At 42.5% G+C, this 12967-nt stretch overlaps 1 protein-coding gene across 4 annotated transcripts in view; it reads right to left on the reverse strand.

Moving 5' to 3' along the window:
- The window catches only part of GABRR1 (gamma-aminobutyric acid type A receptor subunit rho1), a 33083-nt gene that overhangs the window by 4511 nt on the left and 15605 nt on the right, over positions 1 to 12967 (reverse strand). For 3 of the 4 annotated variants that reach the window (XM_042886700.1, XM_042886683.1, XM_042886691.1), the window contains 6 exons: positions 10932 to 11038; positions 9548 to 9615; positions 6860 to 7083; positions 4436 to 4518; positions 3118 to 3258; positions 2587 to 2739 (listed from right to left, as the gene is read on the reverse strand). In XM_042886700.1, the coding sequence (XP_042742634.1) occupies positions 2587 to 2739; positions 3118 to 3258; positions 4436 to 4518; positions 6860 to 7083; positions 9548 to 9615; positions 10932 to 11038 (776 nt within the window). Of the gene's footprint in view, positions 1 to 2586; positions 2740 to 3117; positions 3259 to 4435; positions 4519 to 6859; positions 7084 to 9547; positions 9616 to 10931; positions 11042 to 12967 lie in introns of all 4 variants that reach the window. The other variant, XM_042886673.1, reaches the window with a different exon arrangement.

Consider the following 12967-nt stretch of genomic DNA (forward strand, 5'->3'; position numbering starts at 1 on the left):
CCATAGTGGGAAGTTATCATTTACGTTAAAAATGTGCATTACTAAATTTAGTACAACAACATCTGCTTCTACTGTAAAGGATAAGAAAATTCTATCTCCACAAATTTCTGAACTTGGACTGTAGGTGACCATGATGGATTGTTGTCTCCTAAATGAGCTGAACCACTCTTGCATGTTAATATCTCTACAATCAAACCAACTTGTTCACCATTCCTGAGCATGTCCTATGCCAGGTGATTAGCATAAGGAGGTGACCACACTACCACTCTCAGGAGAGAACGACTGACTTCAGCCATGGGGTGGATTGTGTTGGTGCAGCCCCCTACCACCCTATGATCTCATGATGAGGCAGCACTGTGCTCCTGTCTTCATTACAACAGCAGGGAGATGGAATGATCGGCCACCCGCAATACCTGCTGCCTGGATTGTAGTCCAGTCTATAACGTACCAGATGGATGGTCTGGGAAGGATTGGAATTGTTCGGCTGGTGGAGTGTTCCAGAATTATCTCAGCTGCCTTGTGTCCAGAATGAAATGTCACTGAATGAAGACAGTCAACTTGTGGACCTATAAACAGAGGTCCTAAGCAAAGAGCCCCTTGAGCTCTCCAGGGTCACACTGGACTGTGATACTTAATGTCCCTCTGAGCTGGGATACCTATTAGGACAGACCCCTCCAGGATTGAAGCTCATTCACTGACAAAAACCAGTGAGAAAGAAGGGTGAGTAGTTCTCCAAGGGGGAAATCTTCGGGTGTGCAACAGAGTTTAGAACCCCCCACTACCCTGCAATAAGCCTCACATCACCCACGCTATTCTTGAATCTTTAACCAAGTCACACTTTCAATTGTAGCAGTGTCTGTTGAATGATGGTTTTAAACTGGCTGATGATATAGTATGGATAAAGTGATGTCAAGGATCATACGATCTAACTTGTGATTTATATAAAAATATTAATAAGTCCTAAACTGCTAATAAATCAAACCTACGCAAAAATGTACTCATGACAGTGTGTTCGCAACCCAGAAAGCCAACGGTAATACTGGGCTGCATCAAAAGAGTTGCAGCAAGCACATCAAGGGAGGGGGTTCTCTCTACTACACTCTCATGAGACTCCATCTGGAGTAATGTGTACAGCTTTGGATGTCCTCAGCATTAGAAGGACATGGAGCTGTTAGAGTGAGTCCAGAGAAAGGCCATAAGGATGACCAGAAGACAGGAGCTCCTCTCTTGTGAAGAGAGGCTGAGAGAATTGGGATTGTTCAGCCTGGAGAAGAGAGAGCTCCAAGGAGACCTTAAAGTGGCCTTCCAGTACCTAGAGGAGGCCTACAGGAAAGACTGGGATGGCCTTTTTCATGGTCTGATAGTGACAGAGCAAAAGGGAAGAGTTTTAACTAGAAGAGGGTACATTCAGATTAGATATTAGAATGAAACTCTTAGAGTGTAAGAATTCCTCTCTGGGGAAATGAAGCACAAGAACAAGTTGCCTGGAGAAACTGCGGATGCACCATCCCTGGAAGGGTTCAAGGTCAGGTTGAATGGGACTCTGGGCAGACTGATCTGGTGGGTGGCAGCTCTGCTCAGAAAGGTGAAGGGGTGGAGCTAAATTATAAGATCCTTCCAATCCAATCCATTCTATGATTATATGACTCCACAATTTTATGTTTCTATGTTTATATGATGAATAACCATAAAGGACTGAATTCACAGGAGCATTCAGAAAAGTTCTCCTAAACTCAGTGCCTTTGTCTCAAGAAGCCATGTCACAAAACTTTTAGTTCCTGCTGAATTATGATTCATGGCAATGGATGGTGATTCTAAGCATACATGTGGCCTGTTGCCGTATCTGTTATTAATATTTCCTCTCCAACTATGAACATAATTTTTACAATAAATAAAACTCTGAGATGTGTTCCCTGGAACAAATGGAAGCAAACCTGGGCTTCAAGTCTGCAAATATACAAATGGCATTTTGCAAAGGGCAAATAATCTTCTTCAGAATGTTTATGTCAACAACATAATTGTGCTCCCATGGTGATTTCTCTGGCACATGGCTTCATCTGCCTGAAACGTGTTTCAGAAGGGGATGCTGTATCCCTCACACTACACTGTAATCTAATTTAACAAGTTGAACAAGTAAGCTTGGCTTGCTGTTTTACCTCCACACACTCTGTGCTAGAAAAGCTCAATAAACTGAAATGTTGTCACAGCTGTTCTGTAATGTTTTCCACCTTCTTACTCACTGAAGTCTTTGAAGGATACTGGTACTTCATTTCTCTATGTCCAATGCATCTGTTAGCAGCAATAGAAGCAGAGCTTGACATTTGCTCCCTGATTTGCAACATATACAACTAGCACTTGTCAGAACAGGAAAGGCAGTTCACTTGGCACTGCAGGGCAAATGGAGAGAGAGATGAGAGTAAGACCTCAGCACAGGGAGAATGTGTGTCACAGCTGATTTCTGTGCCACCAGGCAATGAAGGGACAACACAGAGGCAGTGCATAGCACCGGTGATTTTGTCTTGGTGGTCAAAACCATCATTGCATACAACTGGCCTTCAAGTGTGCTGACTACAATATTGTTTTTACCTAAAGGGACTCTGGCAGGAACTGCTCGACGGTCAATCCAGAAAGACACCCAGGACAGCATAACCATGAGAGTGGCGGGGAAATAGGTTTGGAGCAAGAAGAAGAAGATGTGTCGACGCAAGGTGAAGTTGATGTAGAGGCGATTGTACCATCCTGTGGAATAGGGAGAAGGAAAAAGAGAAGTCACACCACCACCAAACTACTTTCAGATAAGGTGTTACGTCAGTGGGAATAGCACCATATTTGCTTTTAGGAAAAGAATTAATCACATATCATTGCAGTTTACAGAAGAGGCTTCTTACTGAACCAACTATCATACTCACAACACCTCTCAGGATCACATCTTTCAGAGAAGATAATACAAGCTGTACATTCAGGGGTTGTAATTCACATTAAAGTTTGGTGTGCTCTTGAAGAGGTATTGTCTTTCCAGACTATCTAATCTGATGATGGAAGTCTAAAGATGGAGTGGCCAAGAACATAAGTCTGCAGCTCTTTCCCCTGGCCTCTGCTAGGGATTCTAGTACCCACCTGTGCTGCTATAAAAGGCAAGTTTTGTGGTAGTGTGGAACTCCTGTATCAGGAACTGGGACAGCGATATCCTCTCATCCGTTTTTAGGGAATCATTTCCATTCTTCCAGTAGAGCATGAGGTCATCTTCTGTGTAAGCATCTAGGGAAGCAGAGCAAGCCTCAGTGCAGTGCAGTGAGCCAGCTACTATAGCCTAAGTTGTGTTCACACACTCTTCCAAGGCTACCTATGAGCTTCAGCTGAAAGGGACAGTGCCACTGTTTGACTGGAACCCCTGCAGCATTGGTGGGTATGGCTGCAGCAAAGAATGGACAGGCTCATCATCACAGTGCTCAGTCCTGATGATGCATTCTGTAAATATTTTAGTTTCTCTTACCTTCATTTCACACATATAATCAGATATAATCAGTATATCAGGTTACCCACCACATCAGAAATTGTACCATTCTAAAATCAGAAGCAAAGGAAAGAAGAGGAAAGAGGGTAACAGGAGGAACAAGCTCTTATCAGTGGTCTGAGGTGTGCAGAAGGACAAACTCTTGAGTAAACCTTCTGTCCATAATGTATATATGAACATTACAGGTCTTGTTTTTTTAATGCATATGGAAATATAGTAATGTTGATCCTTTCGGATGGGCTTTAATAATAGCCTTTCCCAGACAGAGAGGAAAAAATATTCTGTAATAACTTTATTCAAATATAACTAAGATTATAATTGTGTATTTCAGACTTAAGAAGGAGAAGAAACAACTCTTAAAAAGCTGGAAGTTTGAAATGTAGTTGTACAAAATGCAGGACTATTTTATGTAAACCACACCTGGGACAAAGCAGTTCTGTATAAGCTGGGTTTGTCACTCACAGATGTAAGAAACACCAAGGGAAGGTGATCGGCTTGGCGGCTGCGTTGTGGTTCCTAAACCACAGATGAGCAGATGAGCATGAGAAGGGCACAGAGCCATTTGTTTCTGTGTTAAGAGCTGTGGTGCTGGGGAAGTGGGTGCTGCTACACACCTGCAACCTGCGGGCAAGTAACCCAGTGCCTTCTGGGGATAGGACTGCAGCAGAGCAGCCCAGCTGGATTGTGGGGACACTGGCAAAACGGCACTCACAGCTGGCATTTGCAAACACTGCCTTGTTGTACACACCATCTAATTCTAGATAAAAATTACAGGCAGAGAATTTTTCTCCATGTTGAAGTTCTCTGGCTATAGTTGGAGCCCTGCTCATGAATGTAGCAGTTGCTGCTGGATATAATTAAACACCATTCAGGTCCCCACAGGGTGCAGCACTCAGCTTCCCTATGTCTCTGCTTACTTACAGCTTTCAATCTCCAGGGAGCACGTCTGTGTGTCCAGGGGAAAGCGACTAAAATCCATGTTGCACATTGCTGTTACTGTAACCCTGGGAACAATAAAAACCACCTCATTAAAAACGGCTTTGTGTGACTGAAAAATAGTAAAGCTGCAAGATGACTTTGAGTGACTACTTGGTCACTGGAAATAAACACTTTCCATCTAGCTAAAGACATTCCAGTGAAGTTAGAGCTATTTTTTCTTCACAGCAAACCAGTGTTAAAAAGGGGGCTAGAGAGTTTGGCCGTAATAAATTGCTACCAAGTGACACAAGTACTGAAAACGGGGAAGGACAGAGAGAGGACACTTTTTCCCTTTTGCCGTCAGATCTCTGCAGAAATCTGCGCTTTCAACAGCTTCTTTGCACAGTAATTTGGGTTTGTCAAAGCCCAGTGCTGTGCAGGATGCGGGCAGTTTTCTCCATGCACCATGACCTCCATCTGCTCAGTGAAAGCCCGGTGATCGCCCATGGGTGTCAGCCAGCAGAGGGCTCACCTCCAGTCAGGGCTGGAGCTGATGCACATCCAAAACCACTGAAATGCTCCACCTCACGTATCAAAAACCCCGGTCCCAATGTAGTCTGATTATGTCAATTTTAATAGCAGAAATCTGTGTTTGCACTGGAAGGATCTGTAAGTCTTTACTCCACTAGCTTGAACTCTAGGGAAGTAAATGAATATAAAAACATAAATTGCAGTGGGGAAAGAATTAATGAATAATAACAGGATTAAAGCTCGACAGACAACTGTCACATAATGATAAAATCAAGATGCAGTCTCTTATGTTAGTACTCCTTATGCATGTCTGGGTTCATGTTGCTTCCCTATCCAGATTTTATCTTAGAGTGAAGCTGCTTGGCTCAGATTTACTGCTTAGGTGCCAGCGAGGTTTAGAGAGCTTTCCAAGAAAAGAGAAGATGTTTGGTAAGAGTTTTAAAAAGGCAGACACCAAGGAAAAAAATCAAATGTACAGGCAAAGGCATTCAGAAAAGGCTCTCAGTTAGCAAAGACATCTTTGTTTTTAAGTATTCATATTTCTCTTCCAACCATAAAGTACTTCGGCCCGCAGTCACCGATAAATAAAATACTGAAGAACTGTCACCCTGTTATTCGAGATATTCACTACCATTTCATGAAGGCCAGTTGGAAGTAGCCTGTTAAACGTAAGTCTGTATATGGCAGCATCTGTGTAGTTTGATATTCCTTCCCCATCATTGTTAAATAGCCAAAACACTTGCAGTGTAGACCACGTGTAGCATGTAGCTGTAGTTGAGTTTTATGTCATTCTATTGTCATTTTGTTATTGTGCTAAGGGTCTGAGCAAACTTTTCAAACACATGAAGAACACCTGAACCATGTTTAATACACTGGAAGAAACAAAAAACTTTAGTAATGATAAGATTAGCACTATCCAGGCTGTGAATCCCAACAAATAGTATAAAAATATCAGAGAAACAAGAAAATTCCTGTCAAACAGTTACCACAAAGGACTTTGTGCCTTACTTTTTTTGTACTGTTTCCTTTTGTAAAAGGAAAAATACTTTGTCAGGCTGAGGAGTAGAGCTCAGCCCTACCTCCACCACTCCTGGAGGTTATTAATGTGCCCTCAAAGACCTCCACAATCATCCCAAGCAACATGTTCTGCAGCCTTATCATTAGTTAAAGTTAAATCTATGCTTCTTGTTGCTACTGACCTCCTGCAGTCAGATTTTCCTTCTTTTTGTCCTTCAGAATACGTTATCTATCTGCTGTTTGGCTTATTTATCGCATGTTTTGCTATTTCATTGCTATGGAGCTGATGTTGACATTCTTGCATCAGAATATTGTACAGCAATTTCCTCTCTCATAGGTTTTTATGGGTCATTTGGCAACACTTGTTTTGTAACTGAATGGAGCTGCAGGCATGAAGAAGCAGCACTGACATTAGTTTCTTTTGGAGAGTGACAGATGCTCCTGAATTAGCATCTCCACATATGAAAGCAGCAGTTAGGAAGAAGAAAAATCCTGTTTTAATAATCTTCAGTCTTATGGTCAGTAATGTTCAACTCCTTGGTGAGGCATCTGATTTACGTTTGAAACTTGAGATCACTGCTATGGAAAAGAGGGAAGGGGAAGGGAAGGGATGGGACACAATCTTCCTAGGAATTAAGCTCCAGTCCTACTTCTCGCTCCACTTACCCAAACCCCCCAGCTGTTCTCCCTGAACATATGAGCATTTTTCTTATGATAAAGGAAGAGCCTCTTCCTCATGATGTAAATGGCTAGTCAATGCATTCACATTTTTAATTTTTTTTATTGTTAAGTCATGTGGAAATGAAATACAGAAATCAATTAAACCGCTCTCTCTCTCTCATACCACTAATGGCTCACACTGACCAAATGCACTTTTACCTGAGGCTATAAAGTACCTTCCCATCTGGCTGGACCCGCAGCATGACATTGTCAGTGGTGGTGTCATGGATGAAGGAACGTTTGGAGTGGACAAAGAACATGTCAGGAACCCAGATCTTCTTCACCAGCCTGCCGTCAAATGTCATGCTTTGGTTGTTGGTGCTGGGGAAGGACAATCTCTCGTCTTTCCAGTAGTGCCTCAGATAAAGTGTCATGGTGAAGTCCTGCAACAAAAAGGTTTGTGTCACAACCTATGCCTTATCAGCGTAGCAATGATTTCTCTTCTCTAGTGCAAACTGCACCTTACAAAGCACTGTTCACGAGGGCACATCCACTCTCTAAGATGGCAGGGAACATGAGTTAATGTGTTCAGAAATCAGACACCATTCATCCAGAGGCAAATTTATCTCTGAAATCAAACATTTTCATTTTGGTGTCTGTGAGTCACTCCAGGGACCAAAAGGGAGATACACAGAGGCAGCTGTCAGCAATGAGCACTACCAACAATTTAACCCGCCATCCCTACAATGCTGCATTTCTGGAGTTGAGAACAACTGCTCCAGCAGCTGCTTTAGCAACGTTCTTATTCTGGACAGCTAGAGAAGTGCTGCAGAGAAAATTCTTCCTCCAGCATAGCAAATGAGATGCTCAGTATTTGAATGAAATGTTTTATTTTGCCCTTAGGCTCCCCAGGGATGTGGCTCAGTCACCACCCCTGGATGTGCTTAAAAACAGTTTGGATGTGGTGCTCAGGCACATGAGCAGAGGGCTGTTAGAGTTAGGGTAGTATGGTTAGGTTGTGGTTGGACTTGATGATCTTTAAGGTCTTTTCCAACCTGAGCAATTCTATGATTCTATGATTCTGCCCATATACTGCGCATTCTAGATCTAAGGTATGATCATACTCTTTTTACTCTATTGTATTTTGAGTCTGATCCCAGTAGGGCATCTGCTTGGGTTTGTCTTTTTACTTATTTCAAATAAATTGCTCATTATCTGATGAAAAATGCATGCACAAGTTTTTATAAGCACGATATCTTAGAATGTAACATACTACATTGCCCTTAATCTAAGGGAAGTTTATCTAACACCTGTACTTGTGCAAGGCATTTGACACTGTCCCACACAAGAACCTTATCTGTACACTGAAGAGACATGGATTTGACAGATGGACAACTTCAGTGGATAAAGAATTGGCTGATGATGGCACTCAAAGAGTTATGGCCAACAATTTGATGTCCAGGTAGATATCAGTGAGCATGGTATAGGACAAGGGTTAAAGGTTTTAAACTAAGAGAGTGGATTTGGATTAAATATTAGGAAAAGGTTATTTACCCTGTGGGTAGTAAGGCACTGGAACAGCTGGAACATGCACCCAAAGCAGCTGCCCAGGACCAATTGTGCTGCCATACAACTGTGCTCCTCACTTAACCAAGGAGGAGGTGAGGTGGGTGCTCGTAAGAGTACAGAGATGTCTGAGCTTTCTGTGAAAGCTTCAGAGCTGTTCAATGCATTTGCTGGAGCAGCAGAACAGTTCTGAAAATATTTTATAAATGGGGTGTGATTTTTTTTCTTCCAAAGCTAAAGCATAGCTGCTTAGAGACCCTCGAAATGCTTTAACAGGGCGAGTTGGTTACAGGGCTATCTCCCATTCTCGTTCTGTGCTCCTGCTCTTTGGTGTGGGCTGTTGTTGTGTCACGCCTGCATGTAAAATATTCCCATGGAAAATCTCCTGCAGAGATCATGCCTTACTTTCAGCAGCGTTTTGTGATGATGAAAGCCCCTCCAGCAGAATCCAGAGCGCTTAAACAACATTTGAAAACTGTTTCCACCTTACCAATTATATGGTAGCATAAGAAGGACAGAGACTCAGTAATGAAATCAGCCTGTGCAGAGTGGCAGCACCAGACCTGTGTGCTCCTGAAATACTACTTCAGCATCAACATGAAGGTTCAGGATGGACTCACAAAGCCTTACACCACACAGTAGGGGTGGCACAACTGATGCTGAGCCAAAAGTGGGCTCTGAGGAAACTTCTGTCCTCTGAAAACTCTTGCCTTCTTACAACTACACACTTCCCAGTGAGATGGGAAGCTCACTGAAAGGGTTAAGCCTTCCTCTGAAGTGAGGGGACATTGAAATGTTGGGCATTTCTGTTTCTGTTCTCATGGTGTTGCTGCCACATGACAAGTATGCTCTCACCAGGGTAGTTCTCAGGACAGATTCTGGCGACCAACCTCTCCCCTGATCACTTCAGAGCATGGCCAAAGTGAAATCTTATCAGCAATATATCAGAGCACCCTAAGCCTAACACAGTAATTGGTCTCCTCGGAGCTTTTACATGCTATCACTTCTCAAGAAAATGTAACAACCCAAATCCTTTGGGGCAGTTTTGGCAGTGTTCTATCACTTTGTCTTTCTTAGAGAAAAGAAAATGTCAGATTAACTTTCATTCCTTTTGCTTTAAGACATTTAGAGGGATGAAAAGATGAGGTCAGTAGAAGTAATTGCCAGCAGATTCACTTCAAACAAAGTGCCCAGGAGACAGGAGTCTCCATCCAAGGAGGAATTCAAATCCAAAAGCCAGAGCCCCAAGCAACCTGCTCTATTTCACCCTACTCTCAGCCGTTTTAGGACTAGGTAGTTTCCAACAGTCCAGTCCAGCCTCAGCCCTTCTGTGACACTTACCATATCCACCTCAGAAATGCTGTCCAGACTTTCAACTTGGACATCCACCCCTACAGGAATTGCAGGGCCTAGGAAAAAAAACAACAAAACACAAAAGTTGAGGAAGTATAAACCTGATGAGATAAAGTTTTGGCATCTTAGAAAATAAATGTTCAGTCTGGAACAAAACAACAGTAAAACAATTAGAAGTAGAAGCAATTGGAATTCATAACAAAAACCTCCTAATAACAATAAAATTCAGCAGTGAGAATGACCTCTTACTAACTTTCTCTTTTTATTGTTACATTCTACATCCCTTCAAAATTTAAAAGTAAAGTCTGTAATGCTCGAGGCTATTGCTTGTCCACAGAGCTCCTATGTGCATGGAGAGCAGAGATGGTACAGCTAAGGGCACGTGAGAGATTTACTCCAAATTTTCATCACTTTCTCTGCTCACCTCTCGGGCTAATACCACCCTGAAAACTGCTCTGCATCTTTGGCTTTCACATCACTCACTGCTTGGCTGTGGAAAGGGGAAGGTGATGGGTAGGACTACACTACAGGACTCAGGTGTGTGCCATGGAGCTGAGGTCACATCCCATAATTGGGATTTTCTTTTTTTTTTTTTTCTTTCCTCCAGAGTTTGACTTGCCCCTCACATACCTCTGGCAATTACAGTGCAGGAGAACTGACAAGATAAATAATGCTCACATTAGTGGGTTGCTGTGAAACTGAAACCTTTTAAAATTAATTGAACATGTTGGTATTTGGTATATTGAGCTTTTAGCAAAAAAACTTACTTTCATGAGAGTATATAATGGTATCCTGGATTTGAATGACCATCTGTCAGCCAGAAAGAGTAGATAAATTTCATCATTCTCTAATCCACAGGCTGAAAGAAAGCATGTTCCCCTTCATCCTGTTCCCTTAAAGCTCTGGTTGCTGTACAGTACAGCCACAAAACTGTGAGCAAGCGTTAGCACACAGCAGTCGAAATATTTTCTTTGGTGTTAGAAATGAAACAGCCAGGTCAGCAAACTTGGTATGTGATTTGATTATGCACACAAATTGCCACAGGAAGCCACATCTGTAGAATTTCCCCGTCATCCAGGAATACATGCAAAGTGTGTTTGGAGGTTTTATCAAAAGAAAGTGTCACTGAGTATCAGGAATATTACATTGCCTCTAATCATATCTCCATGACTTCAACTTAGTTGTTCGTTTTTCAAGGTAGAAGGCCATTTCACTGCACCACTATCCCCCCAAGCATGCTATGGATTTACAATAAAAACACTAATTAGAGAAAGAAAAGGCTCTGCTCGTCCCTCTGCTTGTTGGCCCAACTTAAAGCTACAGTATAATGAAGTGATAGTGCAAAACAGTAACAAATATGCAGATTATGTACCTCCAAAACCTGGTCTCATGCTGAAGTCATGGTCATCTATTCGCAGCAGCTGTTCTGACTTTGTCAGTGGAGATTTGGTGATGTCAGGGCTTCGCTTTAGGATAGGACTACTAGGAAGAGAGAAACACAGCCATGAGCCCTTCACAGTTCGTGGGAGAGATATTGACCCACTTCACTCCAGTCCAAAAATGAGAATCAGCTCATGTCCATGTTCCCATTAAGCCATAGCCTTGTGAATGCAGTGCTTGGCAGCATGTCATTACAAAATGGCCCCCATGCTCAATATGGAGCACTTAGGCATCTGTGATAGTTCTGACACACTGAGAAAACATTTGCTTTGTGAGTCTTTGTAAAATTACCTGTGCTTATAACACAGTTTGAATATGACAATTCAAATATATGTCCTAGAGAAATTACGTGTGTGGCTAAGTGAGGAAAAGGAAATAAGAGACAAGATTTCTGACACTGATTTCTGACAGGATGTGAGGCCAGGAATTAGGGAAACAATATATAAAATAAGCTACTGGCTGTTGCCCAGGAACAAAATGGAGACAGGCTGGGAACCAGGCCAGGAGGCAGGCCATCCCCTAACTGGGGATAAACTGATTAGCTCCTGCTCCAGTTTTCTAACAAAGATAAAAAGGAGCATTAAAGACAAGAGAGCCAGGGATGGTCTTGCAAAAGCTGTTGGAGCTGCAGTGAGCACTGAGCAGTGGATGCTCTGCTTCTCTTTCAAGGCCATCTCTGAGGGCAAAAAGCACTGTTTGACTCCCCAGCACCTTGGCCAGGATGGGAGCTGTAGCAGCTCTTCTCGGCTACGCCATGCCTGTGAAGCCTTGCTGCACTCTGAGCAGCCACATGACAGCTGCTAGGGCAGCAGGAGAGCTCAAAAACAGAGGAAAGATTTTGCTGTTTCTTCATCTGAAAAAAAGATGATACGCTCCAAGGGGTGTTTATCTGACTATGCAGAAGACGAGTCTGCAATAGATCAAAGAGACAGAGAACAACAAAGAAACTTGACAGGGAATATTTTCCTGTGGTAAAACTCTTCATAAATGAGATTGCTTAACCGTGCTGTACTTCTTGTGCCTGTACTGAGGCCCACAGGCAGTGGTACCTCAAGATACCAACATAACAATCTGCTAACAGAGACTGGACTACAGAGTATCTTTCAAAGATGCTCAGTCTCAATTTAATAATTTCTAGGGGTGATGAGTTGCCTACATCCATTGGTGAACTCTTCAAGTTGTTACTTATCCCAAAGGACACTTAAAAATATGGTCCTTTCTTCTGCTTTAAGTATGTTTAATTCAACCTCTTCCCATGGCACTCTGCCCCTATAATAAAATGAGAAATCTACAAACCAAAATAGTTTCTAATCTTTCTGTTAACAGTGATTATATATGAGTATTTTTCCTGTCTTGATGAAAAGCTCATTTCCCAAATATTGAATTGTTCCTATATTTCCTCCTATTTGTCAGCATCCAGAAAGGAGTAGGTGAACAAAAGTAGTAAAGTAACAGGTATAAGGTACAAGAAAATAACACAGAAGTGTTTAACATCAAAAGGTTTGCCTAGGAACTTCAGTTGTCAGGCACTGGCATAGAAGAAAGGGAATTATTTGGACAGTGAGCAGAGGGCATAATTCTGAGCTATGGAAAGACCTGTGGGATTGCAAACACTCACTGGGAAACATTTATACCCAGCTGAGACAAGGGAATGTTATTACCAGGTCACTAGCAAAGCCTCAGACATTTGTGCGCAGTCTTGGTTGGTGGTGCTCAGAACAGCACTTTCTCCCTTATATAATCAGAAGGTAGGGTAAGCAGTGTGATGGAGAGCCAGGAGATAGGCTCCAAGGGAAGGGAAGGCGCAGGGCTCTGTGGGTGTGTCAGCAGAGGGTGAAAGGGACAAACAAAACTGCAACGTCAGCTAAGAACAAATGTTAGGATTAAATTAGGGTCAAAATTAATGTCTCTAACCAACAGAGCAGGAAGGCTCTGCTTTCCTTAAGATGGGGCTGGAGAGAATGTTTC

This window comes from Lagopus leucura, unplaced genomic scaffold (assembly GCF_019238085.1).
Source record: "Lagopus leucura isolate 7727_CA_CO unplaced genomic scaffold, USGS_WTPT01 Super-Scaffold_73, whole genome shotgun sequence".
NCBI lineage: Eukaryota > Metazoa > Chordata > Aves > Galliformes > Phasianidae > Lagopus > Lagopus leucura.